This window comes from Rhinatrema bivittatum, chromosome 10, assembly GCF_901001135.1.
Source record: "Rhinatrema bivittatum chromosome 10, aRhiBiv1.1, whole genome shotgun sequence".
Lineage (NCBI taxonomy): Eukaryota > Metazoa > Chordata > Amphibia > Gymnophiona > Rhinatrematidae > Rhinatrema > Rhinatrema bivittatum.
The window spans coordinates 79,536,876-79,562,305 of NC_042624.1; the positions used below are offsets into that span (position 1 = coordinate 79,536,876).

The following is a 25,430-nucleotide window of genomic DNA, read 5'->3' on the forward strand; positions in this document are numbered from 1 at the left end:
TTACCCTTCCTGGATGACTGGTTGGTAACCGAGCCATTCCAAATAGATGAGTTGGATTCCCTGCAAAAGATGATCCAGTTTCTTCAGTCTGTGTGTTCATAGTCAACTTCACCAAATTGAATCTTGTCCCTACTTAAGAATCAAGTTCATAGGGGAATAAGTAGACTCTTGAAGAGAGAGTACTCCTTCCGTTGGAGCAAGCGTGCTGCCTTCGAGCTTTGATATGGAGTCCTCTACAGAAGGATCATGTCCTAGCCAGGGAGATGTTGGTTGTTCAAGGTTACATGGTGGCAGAGTGCATGTAGCCCCCATGACCTGTTTCAACATACAGAGTTTTCAATGTGGCTTCTGCGCTCAATTGAATAAATTGCTTCGACTATTATCATCTCTAGTGAGGGCCACACAAGAAATGAAGCATCTCTCCAGTGGTGGCTAGAGGAAAAGGGAGCTCCTCATTGGCTTCTACCTCATCAGGTGATGCTAGCGTGTATGCGTGTCCTTTCTGAACCCAAGAAACTTGGTTGTCAAGAGTGTCTATTTCAAATTGATCTTCTGGAGCTTTGAGCAATCAGTCATGCACTGAGAGCTTTTTCACATCTCTTTCAGGGAAATGGAATTCTGATCCAACTGACAACCAAGTCATGATGTTCCATGTCAACATACAAGGAGGCACAGGGTCATAGACCTTCTGCCATGAGTTTCTGAGTATTTGGGAGTGGCCTTGCAGCTACAAGCTTTTCTGCAAGCAACCTATCTTCCTGTGATCTCCAATACATTTGTAGATTGCCACAGCAGAGTGGTTTTTTCCTCATGAATGGTCTCTAGATACAACATTAGCAGACAGGTTGTTCGATCTCTGGGGTCACTCATCACTCAAATTGTTCACATCAGAGAACAACAAGAAAGTGTAAAGATTCTGCACCATTCCTAGAAGCAATTCAGGTCCGTTCTGGATGTTTTTTCTCCTCTACTTTACATTTTTCTTCTACTTTTATTGGTGGCCATAACAGTGCAGAAAATGTTTATGGATTAGGTATGCTTGATCCTCATTGCTTCAGCATGACCCAGACATGTATGGTTCTTATTCCTTACCTGGTTGTCAGTCAGCCCTCTGGGATCCAATTCAACTTTGTTAACTCAGAGGAGGGTCGTCTTGTCATCCGTGTCAGGGCTTGACTGTCTGTAAAGGGTGACCCCTAGGACAGGAGCAATTGGCAGGCTAAATTGAGGAGCAGAACAGGCTGGAGCAGGAACAGGACAGGAAGGGAGTCTTCACCTGTACCTCCCTTTCAGGTTGAGCCTTTGGGTTCTAGTGGCTGGCAGGATTTGAATGGTTCAAGGGCAGGACACTAAAGGCCAACTGCAGGGTCAACAACCAAAAAAACAAGGTGCCTACATGAGACAGATAAACCAGAATAGGGAGACGGGGCCAACAAACACAAAGAAAACCAGAAGAGTACAAACAAACAGAATAAGCAGGAACAAGTAACCAGAATTACAAGGAGCAAGAAGACCTCTAGAGAGAGAACAAATACAAGACTGGAACTCAGGGGGCCAGAACTAGGAGCAGGGGACTCCAAGCAGAGTCAGGGAACTTACTGTGAGGCAGTATTAAATGGGAATGGCAGTGCTGAGACATTGCCAACATGGCTGCCAGCAGGACCCCCAAGCCATAGTAGCTTGGAGGACTGAGGCAGCATGGAATGTATCCCATTGAGAGCCTCTGCTGGCAGGAGGGCCCCACTGCAGCCAGGATCTTCACAATTCAAACTTTTTCTCTCAAACTGACAGCGTGGCTGTTATGCACTCATTAATCTTGTCGTTATCATTGTCCAAGGAAGTTGCAGATATTGTAATCTCCGCCAGGATGCCTTAAAAAAAAAAGCATATGGTTTTAAATGGAAAAGATTTCCATCAAGGTGTCAAGCAAGTTCTTTAGACCCATTTCTTGTGAAACCTAAAGAAATTGTTTCAGTACTTATTCTACCTGTTCTTCTTGGATCTCAGTATGTCATCAATCAAAGTGCATCTCAGTGCCATTATGGCTTATCATACTCAGGTGGATGACAAACCTTTAGTGTTAAAGTTCATGAAAGTCTTATGGCATATGAGCAAGTCACCAGTATCATGAGACCTCAGTTTCCTGTTGGCACAACTAAGGAACTTTATGGAGTTGGCATTCATAAAGTTCCTGGAAAGCAGTGTTTCTAGTTGCCATCACGTCAGTTAGAAGAGTCAGTGAGCATAGGCATTAGGTCATTAAGAACATAAGAACATGCCATACTGGGTCAGACCAAGGGTCCATCAAGTCCAGCATCCTGTTTCCAACAGTGGTGAATCCAGGCCATAAGAACCTGGCAAGTACCCAAAAACTAAGTCTATCCTATGCTACTGATGCTAGTAATAGCTGTGGCTATTTTCTAAGTCAACTTAATTAATAGCAGGTAATGGACTTCTCCTCCAAGAACTTATCCAATCCTTTTTTAAACCCAGCTACACTATTTGCACTAACCACATCCCCTGGCAACAAATTCAAGAGTTTAATTGTGCGTTGAGTGAAAATAACTTTCTCCAGTTAGTTTTAAATGTGCTACATGCTAACTTCATGGAGTGCCCCTAGTCCTTTTATTATCAGAAAGAGTAAATAACCGATTCACATTTTCCCATTCTAGACCTCTCATGATTTGAAACACCTCTATCATACCCCCCCCCCCCTCAGCCTTCTCTTCTCCAAGCTGAACAGCCCCAACCTCTTTAGTCTTTCCTCATAGGGAAGTTGTTCCATCCCCTTTATCATTTTGGTCGCCCTTTCTCTGTCCCTTCTCTATCGCAACTATATCTTTTTTGAGATGCGGTGACCAGAATTGTACACCGTATTCAAGGTGCGGTCTCATCATGGAGTGATACATGTAGTTTTTCCATGCAGCTTTTCCACAACTGAATGGTACTCTGCCCTCAACCCAAGTTCCACTGAAAGTGGTTTTGGCTTTTTATCTGAATCAAGCCATTATATTGCCTATATTCTTCCCCAGTTTTCGTGTACATGAAGGGGAGAGGGACCTCCATTCACTGGACTGCAAAAGGGCCTTAGCTTATTATCTGAAGAGAACGCAAACTCATCATCAGACTACTCAACTCTTCTTCTCTTTTGATCCTAATAGATTAGGAATAGTGGTTGCCAAGCACACTTTACTCAGCTGGCTAGTGGACTGTATCACCCATTGCTATGCTCTAGCTGGCTTCCATATCACAGGCTCTGTCATGTTCATGAAGTGAGAACCATGGCTACCTCGGTGGGTTATCTTCAAGCTGTGCCAATAGAAAACATTTGCAAAGCTGTAACTTGGTTGTCAGTTCAAGCCTTTACGTCCCTCTACTGCCTGGACAATCTTTCAAGAAGTGATAGTAATTCTTGACAAGTAATTTTGCTCGACCTATCATCCAGTAGTGGACTCTCCACAGGGGGGGGGAAATACAGGTTGCTTTCTGGAAGTGCTCCACTGCAACCCTCAGTTTGGGACACCCAGCTATGCTTGTTGATGGGAGAAAGCAAGTTTGCTTATCATAAATGGGGTTCTCCACAGACAGCAGGATGAATTAGCTAAGCTTCAAACCTGCCTGCCTCTCCGGAAAGTCTGCTATTGAGCTAAAGCTAAGCTCTACAATCAACTGAAGAGCTTACGAGGCAGCACACATGTGGGAACTCCCACACATGCTCAACAGAGCAAAAGTATGAGTTAGAAGAGAAGGGCCTGTTCAGCGCTGTCAAATGACATCACCCACATATCATGGATAATTCATCCTGCTGTTTACAGAGAACTCTGTTTATGGTAAACAAACTTGTTATAGTACCAATAGCTAGAGCTGCAGTCAATAGAGAGCTAATAGAAGCATTTGATTTTTCTAGAGGAACTAGGCAAGGATGCCCATTATTACCCATATTGTTTGTTTTATCATTGGAATCTCTAGCAATAAAGTTAAAGGATGCAATAGATTTTAAAGAAATTAAAGTAGGAAAGACTGTAGTTAAGATCAATCCCTGTAATACAGAGAGTTTTCACTAAGTTTAGTTCCTTTGCTAAATTGGTTATAAATTTTTAAAAAGCTGAGGCTCTTTCATTATGCAAGACAATCCGTAGCAAGTGGTTGGGTTATTTTTCATTCCACTGGGCAGAAACTATGTTGAAACATTTAGGATTAAGAATACCCTATTCTTTATCCAAGACTTTGAAAGCCAATATTAACTGTTTTAGATAATGTACAGCAGCAAAAAGATACATGGAAGCATCTACCCTTATTGCTTATGGGTATGGCAGCATTGTTCAAGATGATATTGTTTCCAAAAATCCTATATATAAATACAATTGTTACCATATGGGATTAAGGGAACTAACAAGTGATTTAGGAAGGGTTTGAATCAGTTTCTCTGGAGTGATAAATAACCAGGCATTTCTTTTATCTACAATGTGTAGACCAAAAGAATTGGGGTAATACAAATTCCTTACTTACGTAATATAATATAGCATGTCAGTTGAGGATCTTGGTAGACTGGATAAAAATGGTAATAAATTTGCAAATATTAATCTAGAACAAGAGATTATGTATCCATACTTACCTATAAATAGTGTTCATGCACACAAGGATCTTCTGCCTGAAGGAATGACAAGAGCACATTTTTATTGTCGGTTAAACTAGCCTGGATATCTTTATGAAGATCATGGAAACTGAATTATCCAATGTTCCAACGAGGTTTGGAGAATAAAATGTTCCCTATTTGGAAAAAGAGAAGGATTTATTGAAATTTCAAATCTGTTAGAAGAAATCAAATAATGTCATTTCAACAACTTAAAGAAAAAAATGTTGAGAATTCAGTTTTTTGCATATCTTCAAGCTAGACATTTAATAATGCAAAACCTAAACATATACATAAAGTGGGGACATTTTCTGTTGAATTTTTGTAAGACAAAGTAAATAAAATATCAAATTAGTATAATCTTAGGGATATAGATGTTCAAATTGCAGTCTATGAGCAATATTAAGTATTAGGCAAATTTACATATGCCATTAAAAGAAGATACAGAAAACTATTATGAACAAAAGTATACATTTCCATCTGATATTCTTCTGTGGGAACAACAGGTGAAAATTTGGAATACTGTGTATATTGGCAAAAAATGGATTATATAAAATTAAATTAATTGCTTCCGATATTTCCTCAAAATGTAAACAAGAGACACAGGTGCTTTTTATATTGTATTGCTGGGGTACTTTGATTAGGATTGTCTTTAGGAAGCTGCTATTACTGTACTGTGAATATATTCTGCTATATTTATAGCAGAATGATGAGTCGTGGAAAAAAAGGGGTGGGGGCGATAGTGGGCAGCCGGCCGTATCATGGTGGTGTGTTTTCACCTGTTGCAGCTGTGCTGCCCACTATCGCCCCCATTGTGCCACACCAAAAGGTGGAATTTCTGATGCTACTGCTGGCGATAATGTGTAAAACATTATTGCCTGCAACGGTACCGGAAACTCACTTTTTTTTTTTGCCCACCCTAACAACTCACCTTTCCCAAATCTAACTACATTGTGTCAGTAATATTTATCACGTGTGTTAGGGCCCTAACGCATGCGATAACAGCCTATTGCGTTTTAAAGAATGATCCTATCAGTTTTAAGTTTCATTTCTCTTAAGTTGCATTTCTCACTCTGGGCTCAATTTACAAGAAATCACATGATTTACAAAAACCCCAGCTTCATTAAAATATACGTGAGATAGAATTATAATGCTTATAAAGCTCTCCTATCAAGGGGAAGTTGTGTTAATGTTAACCAGTTAGGAAATGTTAGGAAATGTTAGGAAAATAAACAAGTCATTTAAAAATAAGAGGTATGAACCTTTTTAATACCTGTATCAGTAATTCATCTGAGAGAATTGATCTTGTTCTACTTTATGATAGCTGCTTGTTCTCTGCATGAAATATATCTTATTATATTATAGGTTTGCATTTAATGAAAGGACCTTTCTCCTCAAGCTGCTGGCTCTAAGTGATTAATCCACAACAGTATGCATATACCCGTTAATGTATATTGGCATTTTAGCAAGGTTTTTGACACATTAAATGCCGTATTACAAATTAAGATGCCATTAGATATTATAAGGGCTTTGTTTGGCCTAAATATAATAGAGGACTATAATTTCGGCTTTTGTCAATATATATTTCATTTAGCTTTTTTGTGGCAAGGAAATTTATTTTGCTTCAATGGGTAGGAGATATGGCATATACCAAGGCAATGTGGCTTATACAAATATTGTAATATTAAGGATAGAAAAGACAAATATGTGAACATATACATTGAAAGGTTTTAAAACATTTTGAACCTTTGGACCTGTTTATTAGACACTTGCCTACTTAACAGCAAGGAATATTGTTAGGTTTGTATAATAGATTTACCTGGCAACGTGTATTTTATAGGTTTGTGATATATAGTAGGATGTCGAAGGTAAAGTAACGTATTTCAAGGTAAAAGTGTAGAAGTAACTTGTTTTATAGTTTGGCACTTAGCAGTTGAATGTGCAGTCTTGTACAAATGAATCTGGGAGGAACGAATTCTCTTTTGGGGGAAGTAGGAGAAAAGACGCTGGGAGAGATATTCAGCAACCAGTTGGTTCATGCATTTGAAGAATAGGCACAGGCTTTTGAATTGTATCCTGCATTTAACTGGAGCCATGTGACTGACATGGAAAGGTCCAGGACTTTCAGGACTCTTTACAACTGTTTCTCGCTCATTATCCAGCTAAACAAATCTTATCAGTGAAAAAATAAGCCTTATCTACATAACTTTCAGACTGCATTTCCTATTGATACACCAATACTGGAATACATATCCCTACTAAAGTTAAAAACCATCAAGTGCAGACAACATCAACTTCAGTAGCTCATCTCCGTTCTGCTTAGTTCAAGATATCTGCAAAGCAGCACCAGACACTGTCTTTAAGAAGACTTACAATGATGGTTGTTTTGCCAATTTAGTTTTAAGAAATCTATTTAACTGACAACTTCAGTTTCCTCTCTTTTTATTACCAGGTTGTAATTTCTCTTTATCCAGCAAATATTTGTATTTTTCATTGCATCCCTCAGCTTGGAAGTCCCCAGTTGTGTGCCAAATTTGTCCTTGTCCATGGAGAAAACAGTTGCTTACCAGTAGCAAGTGTTCTCAGTGGACAGTAAGACAAACCAGCTCCATACTCTCCTCCCCTAATGTTGAAGTTAAGCTAGTGAAGGTACTGGGAAGTTTAGTGCAAGATCACCTGTGCAGGTTAAGAAAGACTTTTCAGAGCTCAGAAAGACCTAGAGCATGTTCTGTGTCAGTTATGAAAGATGATACCACCAACTTGTATGACTGGTTTAGCTTACTATCCACGGAGAACACCTTTTACAGGTAAAGTTTAATTGCATATTTAAATATATTAAACATAGTTTTCTTTTCACTTAAAGAACAATTTGCTTTTTCTATAAATATTTTTCTGCAACTTTTCCTTATTATAGTTGCAAAAATATAATTTAATGTTGCATATATATCCACCAATAAATCCATCTCCCTAGGAACTCTCGCAGAGCTACTGACTCCATTATGTTGGTTTGTTCTAGAATAATGGTACAATAGTTTTACATGAACTACAAATTAATTATATTTTATAAATCCAAGCAGTCTCATCCTTAACAAGATTTTCAGCTACACCATTCCAAAATATTTTCAAAGAATTCCCATATTTTAACTACATACAATCTAAGGCTTTGGATGATGTAAGTATTGAAGATTATTTTGTGCTAAAGGCAGCAGCAATTGCACTGCAATTGATGCTATTAAATTCAAGTTATTTTTTTTCTCAATATTTAATATATGCTTGCTGAAACAGTTCTCACGCCTACACTTCCAACTTGTTTAAAACAAGTTTTGGAAATTTAAAATTCAAAAGAACTACTTGCAAACAGAAACAGTAATGCTGAAATTCAAAATTTGTATATGTCAAAATATTTTTAGGGTGCCAGATGTATTAGGTTATTAAAATTTTCCACAGATAATCGGTTTTACTGAATATAAACTTCAAGGAACGTATATGCATTGCTATACATACCAAAGATAGCTTAAATGGTTTTATCAGAAGAATAACTGACAGTATTGTTACATTTTTCAAATTCAGGTGTTATTCTTTTGCAACATTCCTCTAGCTTCTCTACACTGATCGGAATTTTGTGATTTGTGCCCCTACTGGTTCTGGAAAAACTGTCATTTTTGAATTAGCAATTACGAGATTATTGATGGAAGTACCCATGCCTTGGTCAAATGTTAAAATTGTCTACAGTAAGTACTTCAGTAGAAGAAAAGCTAATGTAAGAATTACTGTTTCTTGCCTTGATTTATATGTAGAATAACCTGATTATTATATATGGTGAAATTACTACTTACCAGATAATTTTGTTTTCTTTAGTGTAGACAGATAGACTCAGGAACCAGTGGGTAATGCACCTCTGCCAGCAGATAGAGACAGAGCAAGCTGACATCACAGTATATATACTCCTGCATCAACATGAGCCCACCAGTATTCTCTTCCAAAGCAACTTTGAACAGACTAAGCAAAAAACTTGATTAAAAACAGTCAACCATTACTGTACTCAACCAGCAGGAACCAGTGGGTAATGCACCTCTGCCAGCAGATAGAGACAGAGCAAGCTGACATCACAGTATATATACTCCTGCATCAACATGAGCCCACCAGTATTCTCTTCCAAAGCAACTTTGAACAGACTAAGCAAAAAACTTGATTAAAAACAGTCAACCATTACTGTACTCAACCAGCAGGAAACACTGAACTCGGGTAATGAATGTATGTGCCCCAATCTAGGGACTGGATGAACACTTACCAGTAAACTCCTAGAACACATAGCCCCACAGGAGGACCATTAAACCAACCATTCGACAGCCAAGGATGGGAAGCTGAGTCCATCTATCTACACTAAGGAAAACAAAATTATCAGGTAAGTAGAAATTTCTCCTTTCCTAGCATGTAGACAAATGGACTCAGGACTAGTGGGATGTCCCCAAGGTACTCGTTACTAGGGTGGAATGCTATCCACAGTCCAGTCAACACCACATGTGCAAAGGCTGCGTTCTCCCAGGGCTGCATGTCTAGATGATAATACCTGCAAAAATGTGTAAGGAGGACCACATCGCAGCTCGTTAAATGTCTATGGGAGACGACAATCTAACCTCTGTCCATGACACTGCCTGAGCCTTAGTGGAATGAGCCCTAACCTGAATAGGCAATGGCTTTTCAGCCTCCACATATGTGGCCGTGACTACCTCCTTAATCCAGCAAGCTATTATAACCTGCGAAGCTGGTTCTCCCTGTTTCCTTCCACCATGAAGGACTAACAGGCGATCCGTCTTTCGGAAAGCTTTAGAAACCTCCAGATACCACACAACATGTTTCCTGACATCCAAAGGATGCAACAGGCGATACTCTTCCACATCTTTTCCTTTATCCAAGGACAGCAAGGAAATGGACTGGTTCAAGTGAAAATTTGAGATCACTTTAAGCAAGAAAGAGGGAACAGTACGCAGCTGTATCATTCCTGGAGTCACCCGAAGAATCGACTACTGGCAAGACCAGGCCTGCAGCTCAGAAATTCGCACGCAGAACATATCACCACCAGAAACACTGTTTTCAAGGTCAATAGCCACAAAGAAAGGCTATGTAGTGGTTGAAACATAGGACCCCCAAGAAATCCAATACCAGATTAAAACTCCACAAGGGAACCGGTAATCACAAGGGAAGACGAAGATGTTTGACTTTACAAGTGGAGATTGATGTTTGCGAACGATTCAAGACGGAACAAAATAAGAGATCATACATTGCCCTATATGATCATCTTTTATCCTTAAGTTGTACACAACCAATGAACTTAAGAAGATTGATATAAGCCCCTGAGGCAGCCGTTTTGAAAACGGCGAAACTCGGCCAGAGTCGGGCTACCTTTGTGTCTCCACTTCAATAAAGGATTTAATTTTAGACCACAGGCATCTATTTTCTTCTTTTCATCCTGACGGCTATTATAGATCGCCTTCCTTTGTGCTTTTTGGGTTCATCATTGACCAGGCCTCTGAAATAGTCAAGAGCTGCAACCTGTACCTCTGTAAGCAAATTTAGGGGTGCAGGGACTTGTCTGCTACAAGACACTTCCAATTGCCCTCCCACCTTACTTCACAATCCTACGTCAGGAAAAGACAACATTTACTTTCCTCAGAAACAGACCTTTATTTATCAGATTTGGCAGGAATAGGCATTTAGAAAATAACAATTCCTGTCTCTAACATCCTGGCCACTAAGCACCAGTTTTCCCTAAAGAAAGTTCTGTATCATTTGTGGTGTCCCACATGCCATAACCCTTAGCCTGCTTAAATATATTAATCCTTATGGCTAACTTACCCTTGGTCCTAGCTTCAGGCGATACCCCTCTGTTCACCTCTGAAGTAGACACTGGCTGGTGGTCTGGAGAATGTGGGCAGGGGGGAGGCATGCTTCCTGGGCTTGGTACTGGCAGAATGGGCAGGCGGTCCTGGAAGGAGACTTGCTTCTGGCTCTGGTACTTGCCAGCATATCTGGGCTTGTTCTTGCCCCTCAACTTCTCAGACTCCGTGTCACTCTCCGCAGGGTGTCTCCCCTTTCTGGTCTCCTGTCCCGGTCTCTTAGCCAGACCTAGTCTTCTCCCTCCTCGATAGCAGAGCTGTTGGTTTGCTTCAGGCTCTACTTTCTTTTCTTTCAGGGTTCCTTCTCTGGATTCAGGGGTTTTTCTCAGGATTCACTTTGAGTCTCACTTTCTAGCCTCCAGGGGGTTCTTTCATTCTTTCCGATTTTTTTTTTTTTTTGCCCCCCTGTCTTACACTTTTTATCTGATAAATATGCATAAGTTCATGCATAATCACATGGTGGGTGGAGGGTCTTTGCCGCATTGCAGGTCTTTTCCCCCTCCCCATTTCTTCGGGGGGGGGGGGGGCCTCCCATGTTGCAGGTCTTCTTCAGTCTCCCCATTTCTTCAGGGAGAGAACGTCCACGTCTGTATGCCAGGCTGTGTGCCAGAGTGTTTTTCTCTGTCTCAGACTGCCTTCCCACTCTTCCAAGGGTGGGGGTCTTTGGACTCTGCCTTGGCTGGTCCCTGACACCTGCTTATGAGCTTAAGTTGTATTCTCTCTGCTTTTTTTTTCACAGGACCTGACAAACAGGCAGATCTGATAAGGTATCCTTTAGATCTGTTTTAATCAGGGTAAGGTTTCTTCTTTTTCCATTGAGCTGTGACAGTGCTTTTGGGGCCTGTCAGTACATTGGCCTGTATATTTCTTGGCTATTTTGATTCATATTTGGTGATTCAGTAGTAAAACATGATATCTCCCTATACCTTCAAGGAATTAAGGGCCAACCCCTTATTTAACCCATCTTGCAAAAATTCCAAAATGAGCAGGATCTTCACTGAACGAGGAAGAACATAAGAAATTGCCATGCTGGGTCAGACCAAGGGTCCATCAAGCCCAGCATCCTGCTTCCAACAGAGTGTTGCGGTCTCCACCGCTTCCCCTCTATCTACTGTGCTCAGGGCTCACCTCCGATGGGGGGAACGCCGCTCCCGCGGCTCCGCTGGGCCTTCGGGGCGTCCGCCATTGCTGAGTCATCTCGCTGCTGCCACGCGCGCGCGCGCGGACGCGCATTATGGACTCACGGTCACCGGAGGTCTGGCCCCGCCTGGGTTAACCATGCCACGCCCCAAGCCTGATTTAACCGGCGTTCATCTGCCTTCTCATTGCCTTGCAACGAGGGTCACTACTGTTAGTAGTTTTTAGTTGCGCTTCTGCTGTTCTGCTTTCCGGTTGACCTCAGCTTGTTCCTGACTCCGTTCTGCCTGCCGCCTGCCACTGACCTCAGCTTGTTCCTGTCTCCGTTCTGCCTGCCGCCAGCCACTGACCTCAGCTTGTTCCTGACTCTGTTCTGCCTACCGCCAGCCACTGACCTCAGCTTGTTCCTGACTCCGTTCTGCCTGCCGCCTGCCACTGACCTCAGCTTGTTCCTGACTCCGTTCTGCCTGCCGCCTGCCACTGACCTCAGCTTGTTCCTGACTCCGTTCTGCCTGCCGCCTGCCACTGACCTCAGCTTGTTCCTGATTCCGCTCTGCCTGCCGCCCGCCATTGACTTCAGCTGGTGCCCGACTCCGTTCCTGCTTGCCGCCAGCCTCCGACCTTTTGCCTGCATCTGAGACTGCTTCTACTGGCTGCTAGCCTGACTTGGGTTTGTCTTCGTTCTACTCACTGCCCAGTCTGGCTCTATTACACGCTACTGACTCCAGCCCTGCCTTCAGCTGGTCACAGTCTACGATACACTACAGACTCTGTTCCTGTTACCTGTCTGTTCCGCTCCGCGGCTTACCACAGACCCCGGGCCTGCTCACTGACTGCTTTGTCCAGCAGGCTAGAGACTCTATCTGATTGCCCCGCTCTCGCCGGGCCTTCCTGCTTCCTGCTGCTGGACTTTGTAGCTTACTCTTGCCCGGGCCTTTCCTATAGAGACTGTTACTGTGCTCCTAAGTCCCAAGGTTCTAGGACCCTACGGGCTCCTCCTGGGGGGTTCCTGGTTCCCGAGTGAAGACCTGTGCCTGTGGCTCCGCCTCCCGACCTACTCTGATATCAGGGTAGTTCGGCTCAAGGGTTCACACCTGGACTGCAGATTCCCAGACTGCAACAGTTTGCAAGGCCATGGACTCGGCGGAGTCTCCCAGCCTGCAGTCTATCCCTGGAATGGCGCAGCGCCTTCAACAGCAGCAACATTGTATTGATACTCTCGCTGCCACTGTGGACCAATTGGTCTCCCATCTAGAAGCTTCTACTCGCCAAGGGCCTTCTGTACCACTCGCTGTTCCCAATACACAGTTGCCAGCTTCTAGCAGGTACGCTGGGGACAGTAAGTCCTGCTGTGGGTTTCTGAACCAGTGTCAAGTACGGTTCACTCTGTTACCATCCCAGTTTCCCACTGAAGCGGCTAAAGTGGCCTATATTTTTTCTTTACTGGATGGCAAGGCGCTTGAATGGGCTTCACCCTTGTGGGAACGCGCCGATCCACTGCTACAGAATCTTCAGGAATTCCTTCTTCAGTTTCGCCTGGCCTTTGATGACCCAGTACGCCAGTCCATGGCGGCTTCAGAACTCCTGCACCTCCGACAGGGCACGCGTCCGGTAGCGGAGTACATTATCAACTTTCGGACCCTGGCCATGGAACTGGCTTGGCAGGATGATTGCCTAAAAGGGATCTTTCTTGAAGGCTTGGCTGGCCGGATTAAAGATGAACTGGCAGGACGAGAGATTCCTGAGGAGTTGAATGACTTGATGGACATTGCAGGCAAGGTTGACCGCCGTCTTCAACAGCGTGACAGAGAGACTCGGTTGGCTAATAGGAGTCAGCCACGCCTACACGTCTCCTCCAGGCCTCCTCTGCAAAGGACTTCTCCTGCTGCCAGCCCTGCTTCTGAACCTATGCAGCTGGGCAGGTCACCACTTACTCCGGAAGAGAGGAGCCGTCGGGGCTCTCTAGGCCTCTGCCTATATTGTGGAGGTAAAGGACATTTCCTGTCATCATGCACTGAGCGTCCGGGAAACGGCCGTGCCTAGGTTATACCGAGGAGCTACACCTAGGCGCTACCGGATCCGCTCCTCTCTGCACCTTGCCTGTAACCCTCAAATACCCCGGTGGGGAGATCCAGATTCGGGCCTTTATCGATTCTGGGGCTGAGGGGAACTTTATTGTGGCCGAGCTGGTGAAACAACTGGGCCTGCCTACAGAACCGAGGAATCCTCCTCTACGCATCTCTTCGATCCGAGGGACCTTGCTGCCTGGAGTTATCTCTCGCTCCACGAGACCAGTGACTTTGCAGACAGGTCTATTTCACTCCGAGGAGATTTCCCTACTCATCCTGGAACGAGCCGTGCATCCATTGGTGCTGGGACTCCCGTGGCTCTGTCAACACTCCCCCGTCATCAGATGGGATGACTTCCAGCTTGTTAGCTGGGGTTCTGCCTGCTTTGACCAATGTTTACGTCTTCCTCGTCCTCCCAACTCTCTGCATCTCTGTTCCTCGCATCTCCTGCCAGAGGCCTACCAAAGTTTTCAAGACGTCTTTTCCAAAGATATGGTGGAGATTCTCCCGGAACACAGACCATTTGACTGTCCCATTGATCTGGTTCCTGGTACCACACCGCCTCGTGGCCGTGTATATCCTCTCTCTCTGCCAGAGACTAAGGCGATGTCCCAGTACATCTCCGAGAACCTAGCCAAGGGATTTATTCGTCCATCCCAGTCCCCGGCAGGTGCTGGATTCTTTTTCGTGGGCAAAAAGGATGGTTCACTACGACTGTGTATTGACTATCGTGGTCTCAACGCTATTACCAAGCGAGACCGCTATCCTTTGCCGCTCATCCCGGAACTATTGGACCGTCTCCAAGGGGCTCGCATCTTTACCAAGTGGGACCTGAGAGGGGCCTATAACCTCGTCCGTATTCGCCCAGGAGACGAGTGGAAGACGACATTTAACACACGTGATGGGCATTACGAGTATCTCGTGATGCCCTTTGGGCTTTGTAATGCCCCCGCCGTCTTCCAGCACCTCATGAACGAGGTGCTTCGAGAGATGCTCAATTCCCACGTAATAGTCTACTTGGATGATGTCCTCATATACTCCAAAGACATAGACTCTCACCGCCACCATGTTTGCCAGGTTCTTCAGGCCCTCCGGGCCAATCATCTATATGCCAAGCTTGAGAAATGCGTTTTTTGAAGCCGAATCCCTACCTTTCCTGGGATATATTATCTCAGCGGCTGGCTTTTGTATGGACCCAGAAAAGGTAGCCGCCATTACAAAATGGCCTCAGCCCACGGGTCTCAAAGCCCTCCAGCGCTTCCTGGGCTTTGCGAACTTTTATAGACATTTTATTCCACGTTACTCTCACTGTGTGGCTCCCCTTACAGCCTTGACCCGAAAAGGAGCAGATGTTAAGCACTGGCCAGATGCTGCAGTTGCAGCCTTCTCCGACCTCAAGGAGGCCTTCCTTTCGGATGTCTGTCTCCGACACCCAGACCCTTCACGACCGTTCATCGTGGAGGTTGATGCCTCCAGCATCGCAGTGGGAGCAGTCCTCAGCCAGCACTCTGATACTGGACAACTCCTTCCTTGCTCGTACTTTTCCCGGAAGTTCTCAGCCGCCAAAAGTAATTATTCCATTGGGGATAAAGAGTTGCTGGCGATAAAACTCGCCTTCGAAGAATGGAGACAGTGGCTTGAAGGCTCCTTACACACCACCACCGTTTACACAGATCATAAGAATTTGGAATTTCTGACCCAGGCTCAACGACTGAACCCCCGCCAAGCCCGCTGGGCCTTGTTCTTCAGTCGTTTTGACTTTGTTGTACAGTACCGTCCTGCTGCTAAAAATCTCCGGGCAGACGCCTTGTCTCGCACCTCCTGTGCCGAGGAGACATTGAGCCACCCCAATTCATCTTGGACCCCGCTAAGGTTTGTCTCTCTGCTATGACCATCCTCTCACAGGATCGGACGGTGCTCTCGCGCCGGGACCATTTGACTGCATTACATTGGGCCCACGACTCCTTGGTCGGAGGACACGCTGGACGAGAGAGGACCCTGGAGCTTGTTAACCGGTATTACTGGTGGCCCAACATCCGGCGTGACGTCGCCTCGTATGTGGTTTCTTGCCCTACCTGTGCTCGCCAGAAACCCAACTCTGGCTCCCCATATGGTCTCCTGCACCTGCTTCCAGTTCCCACTGAACCATGGACCCATATAGCTACAGACTTCATAGTCGACCTGCCTCCTTCCCAGGGACATACGGTCGTCTGGGTCACGGTTGACTGGTTCTCAAAAATGGTCCATTTGGTTCCCCTGCCTAAGCTTCCCTCTGCACCCGAGTTGGCCCACCTGTTCGCCCAACATGTGTTCAGACTTCATGGCCTCCCTCAAGATATCGTTTCAGACAGAGGCTCGCAGTTTGTGGCACGCTACTGGAGAGCCCTCTGTAAATGCTTTCGAGTTAAGCTTAGTTTCTCCACAGCCTTTCATCCTCAAAGCAACGGACAGACCGAGAGAATGAACAGGACTCTAAAAGCCTACCTCAGGGCATTCATTAATGAGAAGCAAGACAATTGGTCTGAGCTCTTGCCCTGGGCCGAATTTGCATATAACAACCAGGTCCATGCTGCCACAGGCAAATCTCCGTTTCATCTGGTATATGGTAAACCGTTACGACCACCGCTTCCGCTAGAGGCTCCCAGTGCCTCACCTGCTGTTCAAGTAACGGCCCAGCAACTCCAGGCTTTGTGGCACATGACACAAAAACAGCTTCTCCGTGCGGGCCGCGAGGGCTAAGCAGATGGCCGATCACCATCGCCGGCCAGCTCCCACATTCCAGCCGGGGGATAGAGTCTGGCTAAGTACGAAGAATTTGCACCTTCGCCTTCCCTCACGAAGATTTGCACCAAAGTTCTGCGGTCCGTTTCGAGTGGCTGAACAAGTGGGATTGGTATCGTACCGGCTTCGGCTACACTCTTCCTTCAGAGTACACAACGTGTTTCACGCCTCGCTGCTCAAGCCTGTGGTCCTCTCCCGGAATCACCGTACACCTCCGGATCCCGCGGCCACAACCGTTGATGATGATCCTACATACCAAGTACGGGACGTCCTGGACATCCGATTTCACAATCGCAGATGGGAGTATCTACTGGGCTGGGAAGGTTGTGGTGACGAAGATAACACCTGGGAGCCTAGCCGTAATATTCTAGACAAAGATCTCTTGCACCAGTTCCACCGGGACCATCCAGAGAAACCGGGTCTGCTCAAGAGGGGCCGTAAAGGGGGGGGTACTGTTGCGGTCTCCACCGCTTCCCCTCTATCTACTGTGCTCAGGGCTCACCTCCGATGGGGGGAACGCCGCTCCCGCGGCTCCGCTGGGCCTTCGGGGCGTCCGCCATTGCTGAGTCATCTCGCTGCTGCCACGCGCGCGCGAGGATGCGCATTATGGACACACGGTCACCGGAAGTCTGGCCCCGCCTGGGTTAACCATGCCACGCCCCAAGCCTGATTTAACCGGCGTTCATCTGCCTTCTCATTGCCTTGCAACGAGGGTCACTACTGTTAGTAGTTCTTAGTTGCGCTTCTGCAGTTCTGCTTTCCGGTTGACCTCAGCTTGTTCCTGACTCCGTTCTGCCTGCCGCCTGCCACTGACCTCAGCTTGTTCCTGATTCCGCTCTGCCTGCCGCCCGCCATTGACTTCAGCTGGTGCTCGACTCCGTTCCTGCTTGCCGCCAACCTCCGACCTTTTGCCTGCATCTGAGACTGCTTCTACTGGCTGCTAGCCTGACTTGGGTTTGTCTTCGTTCTACTCACTGCCCAGTCCGGCTCTATTACACGCTACTGACTCCAGCCCTAACTTCAGCTGGTCACAGTCTACGATACGCTACAGACTCTGTTCCTGTTACCTGTCTGTTCCGCTCCGCGGCTTATCACAGACCCCAGGCCTGCTCACTGACTGCTTTGTTCAGCAGGCTAGAGACTCTATCTGATTGCCCCGCTCTTGCCGGGCCTTCCTGCTTCCTGCTGCTGGACTTTGTGGCTTACTCTTGCCCAGGCCTTTCCTATAGAGACTGTTACTGTGCTCCTAAGTCCCAAGGTTCAAGGACCCTACGGGCTCCTCCTGGGGGGTTCCTGGTTCCCGGGTGAAGACCTGTGCCTGTGGCTCCGCCTCCCGACCTACTCTGATATCAGGGTAGTTCGGCTCAAGGGTTCACACCTGGACTGCAGATTCCCAGACTGCAACACAGAGGCCAAACCAGGCCACAAGATCCTGGCAATTACCCAAACACTAAGAAGATCCCATGCTACTGATGCAATTAATAGCAGTGGCTATTCCCTAAGTAAACTTGATTAATAGCAGTTAATGGACTTCTCCTCCAAGAACTTATCCAAACCTTTTTTGAACCCAGCTACACTAACTGCACTAGCCACATCCTCTGGCAACAAATTCCAGAGCTTTATTGTGCGTTGAGTGAAAAAGAATTTTCTTTGATTAGTCTTAAATGTGCTACTTGCTAACTTCATAGAATGCCCCCTAATCCTTCTATTATTCGAAAGTGTAAATAACCGATTCACATCTACACATTCAAGACCTCTCATGATCTTAAAGACCTCTATCATATCCCCCCTCAGCCATCTCTTCTCCAAAATGAACAGCCCTAACCTCTTCAGCCTTTCCTCATAGGGGAGCTGTTCCATCGCCTTTATCATTTTGGTTGCCCTTCTCTGTACCTTCTCCATCGCAACTATATGTTTTTTGAGATGAGGCATTATGACATTTTCCGTTTTATTAAACATTCCCTTCCTAATAATTCCTAACATTCTGTTTGCTTTTTTGACTGCTGCAGCACACTGAGCCGACGATTTTAAAGTATTATCCACTAGGGATGTGAATCGTTTTTTGACGATTTAAAATATCGTCCGATATATTTTAAATCGTCAAAAATCGTTAGGGCCACGATACAATACCAATTCCCCCGATTTATCATCAAAAAATTGTAAATTGGGGGAAGGGGGAGGGCAGGAAAACCGGCACACTAAAACACCCTAAAACCCACCCCCGACCCTTTAAATTAAATCCCCCACCCTCCCGAACCCCCCCCAAATGCCTTAAATTACCTGGGGGTCCAGTGGCGGTCCGGAATGGCCTCCTGCAATTGAATCGTGTTGTCTTCAGCCGGCGCCATTCTGCGCCGCCATTTTGCAAAATGGCGGCGCAAAATGGCGGCGGCCATAGACCAACACGATTCGACTGCAGGAGGTCGTTCCGGACCTCCGCTGGACTTTTGGCAAGTCTTGTGGGGGTCAGGAGGCCCCCCCAAGCTGGCCAAAAGTCCCTGGGGGTCCAGCGGGGGTCCGGGAGCGATTTCCTGCCGCAAATCGTTTTCCGTACGGAAAATGGCGCCGGCAGGAGATCGACTGCAGGAGGTCGTTCAGCCGGGGTCCGGAACCTCCTGCAGTCGAATCATGTTGGTCTATGGCCGCCGCCATTCTGCGCCGCCATTTTGCAAAATGGCGGCGCAGAATGGCGCCGGCTGAAGACAACATGATTCAATTGCAGGAGACCGTTCCGGACCGCCGCTGGACCCCCAGGTAATTTAAGGCATTTGGGGGGAGTTCGGGAGGGTGGGGGATTTAATTTAAAGGGTCGGGGTGGGTTTTAGGGTGTTTTAGTGTGCCGGTTTTCCTGCCCTCCCCTTCCCCCGATTTAGCTACGGACCGCCGCTGGACCCCCAGGTAATTTAAGGCATGGGGGGGGGGGGTTCGGGAGGGTGGGAGATTTAATTTAAAGGGTCGGGGGTGGGTTTTAGGGTGTTTTAGTGTGCCGGTTTTCCTGCCCTCCCCCTTCCCCCGATTTAGCTACGGACCGCCGCTGGACCCCCAGGTAATTTAAGGCATTTGGGGGGGGGTTCGGGAGGGTGGGGGATTTAATTTAAAGGGTCGGGGGTGGGTTTTAGGGGGTTTTAGTGTGCCGGTTCACGATTTTAACGATTTTCACGATACTCTAAACACCCAAACGGCGACGATACGATTCCCTCCCCCTCCCAGCCGAAATCGATCGTTAAGACGATCGAGGACACGATTCACATCTCTATTATCCACTATGATACCTAGATCTTTTTCCTGGGTGGTAGCTCCTAATATGGAACCTAACATCGTGTAACTACAGCAAGCTTTATTTTTCCCTATATGCAACACCTTGCATTTGTCCACATTAAATTTCATCTGCCATTTGGATGCCCAATCTTCCAGTCTTCCAAGGTCCTCCTGTAATGTATCACAATCCGCTTGTGATTTAACTACTCTGAATAATTTTCTGTCATCCGCAAATTTGATAATCTCACTCATCGTATTCCTTTCCAGATCATTTATATATATATTGAAAAGCACTGGTCCAAGTACAGATCCCTGAGGCACTCCACTGTCTACCCTTTTCCACTGAGAAAATTGACCATTTAATCCTTCCCTCTGTTTCCTGTCTTTTAACCAGTTTGTAATCCACGAAAGGACATCGCCTTCTATCCCATGACTTTTTAGTTTTCTTAGAAGCCTCTCATGAGGGACTTTGTCAAACGTGTTCTGAAAATCCAAATACACCTCGATCCTCACATCAATCCTCAAACACTCTCCAAACTCACACATAGGTTAAGGAAGTGAAGAACTTCTGAGCTCGTAGCAAGGTGGCAATCACTGCAGAAGAATAATCATGCTTCAACAAGCAAGCCCTTTCAAGGGCCATACCATAGGATCTTCCTGAACAGATTCTTGATTGGCAGAAAATGAAAGGAAGTCTCTACCATGAGTCTTCGCAGATCCGCATACCAAAGTTTTCTGGGCCAATCCAGTGCCACCAGAAGCTCCATCCCCCTGTGACCTTTGATCCTGCGAACTATTCTGCCCATCATGGGCCACATGGAAAAGGCCTATAGCAGCTTGTCTTCCAGCCAGACTTGTATGAGAGCATCAATACCCAAGGATTTCAAACCTCTCCTATGACTTAAGAAGTGAGGAACATTCACATTGTGAGAAATCGCCAACAGGTCTAGGAACAGAAGGCCCCAGTGATCAACTATCAGCTAAAATGCCTCATCTGACATCACCCAGTCTCCCTGATCCATACTCTCCCGGTTGAGAATGTCTGCTCTTACATTGTTTTTTCCTGCAATGTGAGAGGCCAAGATCACCTGGAGATGCCCTTCTTCCCATTCCATAAGTTGGTCTATTCTCAGCGACACTTGCTGGCGCTTAGTTCCTCCCTGCCGATTGATGTAAGCCACTGTCATTACGAAGTTCAACATTCAGACTGCTTGACCCTGCAGTCTGTTGCTCAACTACAAGCACACCAACCAGACCACCCGGACTTCCAGGCGATTGATGTTCCAGAGAGGCTCTTCCTGTGTTCCAGTGACCTTGCACCTTTAATTCCTGACTGTGTGCTCTTCAACTCTGGAGACTTGCATCTATCGTGAGTATCAACCAGTCTTGCAATGTCAGGGAATCTCCCTTTCCCAGATGATCCCTCTGCAACTACCACTGTAGATGACAGCAGATTTCCATCGGCAAGCGGAGCCGAACCAAATAGTCCTGCGACTGTGGCTTCCAACAAGATAGCAGGGAACGCTGAAGAGGACGCATATGCGCTCTTGCCTATGGCACCACTTCCAGGGTTGCCACCATCAAACAGAGTACCTGAAGATAGGACTACACTGTTGGGCATATAGTGTTCACCAAAAGTCGCACCTGCGACATCAACTACTGAATCCGAACTTCTGGCAGGAAAGCTTTGCCCTGCCTCGTGTTGAACTGAACACCCAGGTACTCCAATGACTGAGAAGGCTGAAGATTGCTCTTGGGTAGGTTCACTACCCAACCAAGTTCCTGCAACAAGGAGATCAACTTGCTGGTCACCAGGCAGCTCTCTTTCAGAGAGTTGGCTTGAGCCAGCCAGTCATACAAATACGGATGTACTAAAATCCCATTCTTTCTCAACTCTGCTGCCACCACCACCATAACCTTGAAAAACATTCTGGGAGCGGTGGCTAGACCAAAAGGCATAGCCCGAAACTGATAATGGTGCCCCAGCACCGCGAAACGCAGAAAACGGTGCTCCAACTGCATGGGAATATGGAGGCAGGCCTTGGACAGATCCAGAGAGGTCAGATATTCCTCCAACTGCATGGCCATTCTCATCGAGCACAAAGTTTCCATGCAAAAATGTGTCACTCGCAAATGACTTTGAGATCCAGAATGGGATGAAAGGAGCCTTCCTTGGATGCAACAAAATACATGGAATATTGCCTCGTACTTTCCTGAGATGTAGGCACTGGAACCACAGCCCTCAGACTAAGGAGCCTTGACAGAGTAGATTCCACTGCCTGCTTCTTCCGCAGGGAGTGGCAAGGAGAACATGTCCTGAGGAACACTCCGAAATTCCAACATATATCCTTCTCGAATCACCTCCAGGACCCACTGATCCAATGTGATTTCGACCCACCTCAGATAAAAGAGAGAGAGAGACATCCCCCTATCTCTTGTCTCCAGGGGTGGGTCAGAAAACCTTCATTGTGAGGCTCAGGAGGATCTGCCACCAGAGCCCGCGCCTCTCTTGAGTTTTCTGGGACGAAAAGACAGACCTGCTGAAAGGTCGAGTCCTCTGAAAGGTTGACCCTCTGTAGGGATGAAACTGCTTGGAACTCCTAAGATGACCCCTCATACCAAAGGGGTGCTGCAACTGCTTCTTATCCTCCAGCAACTGAGGAACCGGGGATTTGCCCCACTTATTGGCCAGTTTCTTCAATTTGCACCCGAACAAGAGGGAACCTTTAAAGGGCAACTTCATAAAATTAGCTTTGGAGGTTGCGTCAGCCGACGAATTACATAGCCATAATTGACTTCTGGTCACTATTACTGAAACCACTTTCCTAGCCGAGATACAAACCAAATCACAGCCTACATCTGCTAAAAAGATGGAGGTGGGTTCCATAACTGCTCTGGAGTTCACCCTCGAATCATCAACCTCCTGAGAGAGAAGCAGTCAAGAACTAGCTACCAGGGCACAACAGGAAGCTATCTGCAATGTCATTGCCACTGCCTCAAATGCTTGTTTGAGAATGGCCTCAATTTTGCTATCATGCACATCCTTTAAGGTGGTTCCTCCCTACACGGGAATAGTTGTCTGCTTAGAGATGGCACAGACCAGTGCATCCACTTTCAGAAAACGCAAATGCACTCTCACCGCTGAATCCAGGGGATACGGCCCTTCCAATGTCCGACTCCTTTGAAATTTGCCTCCAGAACGTCTCATTCAAGATCAATCAATTCTTGAATGTCTTCCATAGCAGGGAAAAAAACAGAGGCTTTATGCAAGGAAACCAAAATGGAATTCTTCTTTGGCTCAGACATGGAATCTGCCCCAGGTACTCCCAGCATCTTCAAGGTCTGGGAAATCAGGGCTGGCAGTTCATCTCCATGAAAGAACTGCAACTTGGTCCATTATGGTTCCAGTCCCGGAGGAATTTTCCCATCTTCCAGGGACTGGAACTATATTGGACCATCATCATCAGTGCCATCTGGGTTCCTGTCGGAAATACCCGCACTTAACTGAGGCGTGCTTCAATGCTTCAACATAGAGGGAGGGGCCCCCGGCTGAAGATCCGACCTGACAGGATTGGTAAGAGCTGAGGACTGCACCTGAAGAAAGGATTGCAATCATTGAAAAAACTCTACCCAAGAAAAGGCAGAAGGATCCAGGCCAGAACAAGAAGGTACTGGAACGGGGCCCACTGAGCTGCCATCTTCTGCGGAGGAACCAATCAAGGGAGTTCCAAGGTCCGGTGTACCTCCAGAGAAATCTTTAGCCAGACTATCATTAGGCTGGGAAGAACCAGGCTTAGCAAAATCAGAGGAAGATAATTCTCCCTGAGTCTCTAAGTAGTGCTGACACATGTTAGAGGGCACTCCAGGCTGAGATGCCCGAATATGACAGGCAGCACAGAGGGAGAATTTTTTGTTCATCGGCGCCATTAGTTCGACAGTCAACTGAGAATGTGCGTCCAGCTGGCTCGCGCTGAAAAATGTCAAATACACAAATTTTATGCGCACAAAAGTTAAGCACCCCAAATTTATTTGCCACAAATAACAAACATGCAAACTGGGTGCCAAAATCTGGGCGCACCACCGATACGCTTAAAAAAAATGTGCGCACAGAAAGTGCCCCAAAACTGAGTGCACAATTCATATGCAGAGCCGGACGCATTGCGCACACAGAAATTCTTGTAGAGGGAAGTCAAATGCGCACAGAAGCATGCGAAAACGCCGCTGTGGCCTACCACGAGTTGCTCAACCCTCCAGGCTTCCCAGTTTTCTTAATCCCCATGGGAGCAGGAATAAATGTCGGAATGGCGCGCTGAGCACGGAGACTAAAGGAAGTCCTACAAACCCCTCTACACTGTCTCTGACCTTTTTTTTTTTTTTTAAATTTACCTGAGCTCAGCCCTTTCCGGCTGAGTACAAAATGGTCTCCGGCTGCGGAGGGAGAGGGTATCTGCTGTCACTGCTATGCTCGGCTTCCTGCACACGCTGCCCTTAAGCTGTACAATCAGCTAAGTCCATGCCGGCAGAAAACCAGCTTCCAAACCAAGACACACATCTGAGGGACCATGGAAATCACCTCAGGAATTCTCAACTGGGGGAGGGACCATTTGGTATCACCACAGGACAGCAGGATTTTTTTTTTTTTAATTTTCCTTCTAAAATATGAAGCAATCTCCATAGGGAGATGCATGCCCACCATCTGCTGGAGTTGGAGAATACTAGTGGGCTGATGTTGCTGCAGGAGTTATATATACTGTGACATGAGCTTGCTCTGTCTCCATCTGCTGGCAGAGGTGCATAACCCACTGGTCCTGAGTCCATCTGTCTACATGTTAAAAAAATATAGATACATTTAATGTGCTTAGGTCCCTAGCAGTGGCATCTGTCAGGGACCAGTGGGTTATACTTGTGCATGCTACCACGCCAGTGCATCATGCTTAGGTGTACATCTGCATGGTTTCAGGTGCTACTTGCCTAGAAGGGAGCCAGGAGATTAGAATGGCCACCTAGCCATCAGATAGTAGACTGGAGCACAAGGGTGCAAGATTTTCTTCAGTCCACACAGGTCAGCAGCGAGAGGCAGCAGTTTTGGTAGGCCAGGAGACCAAACATACCGCCTTCATTGGATTGGAGGAAATAAGTTTTGAGGTTGCACATGGATGAGAGCATACTAATCCCCATGCCTCCACAAATGTACTGCAGGTGTCTGGTCATTTTACTAGTATTGCCCAACATCCCACATATTCATACCTCTTAACCTGTTGAGCCATTAATAAATAAAATGTGACTTGCTGATATTTGAGAGTGATGTCATTGAAACTTGTGGATAGCATGGTGAAGAATTATTTAAAACCAAAAAAACATATTATTAAGCCAACTGCTCGAGAACAAAATAAAACAAACAACTTTTTGAGGTCCATATTCAAAAGTCATTTAGACAGATAATGTAATAGTTATCCATCTAAATGACTTACTTGGCTATATTTAGTGGGATAAAAAAGGGACATTTCTTGGGCATTTTGGGGAGGGATTGAGTTATCCAGCTAACCTAGCCAAATATCGGGTATATCCGGCTAGGTTAGCCGGATAACTTTAGACCTGCTTCTGAGCTGGATAATGTTGTTGATATACAGCAGGACATTTATCCCACTCAATATC

At 46.1% G+C, this 25,430-nt stretch overlaps 1 protein-coding gene across 1 annotated transcript in view; it reads left to right on the plus strand.

The window, feature by feature from the left end:
• Positions 1–25,430, plus strand: part of LOC115099805 (probable ATP-dependent DNA helicase HFM1) — a 451,200-nt gene that overhangs the window by 105,726 nt on the left and 320,044 nt on the right. Inside the window, exons 4-5 of the mRNA XM_029617654.1 lie at positions 7,735–7,805; positions 8,232–8,364. Coding sequence (XP_029473514.1) covers positions 7,735–7,805; positions 8,232–8,364 — 204 coding nt within the window. The remainder of the gene's footprint in view (positions 1–7,734; positions 7,806–8,231; positions 8,365–25,430) is intronic.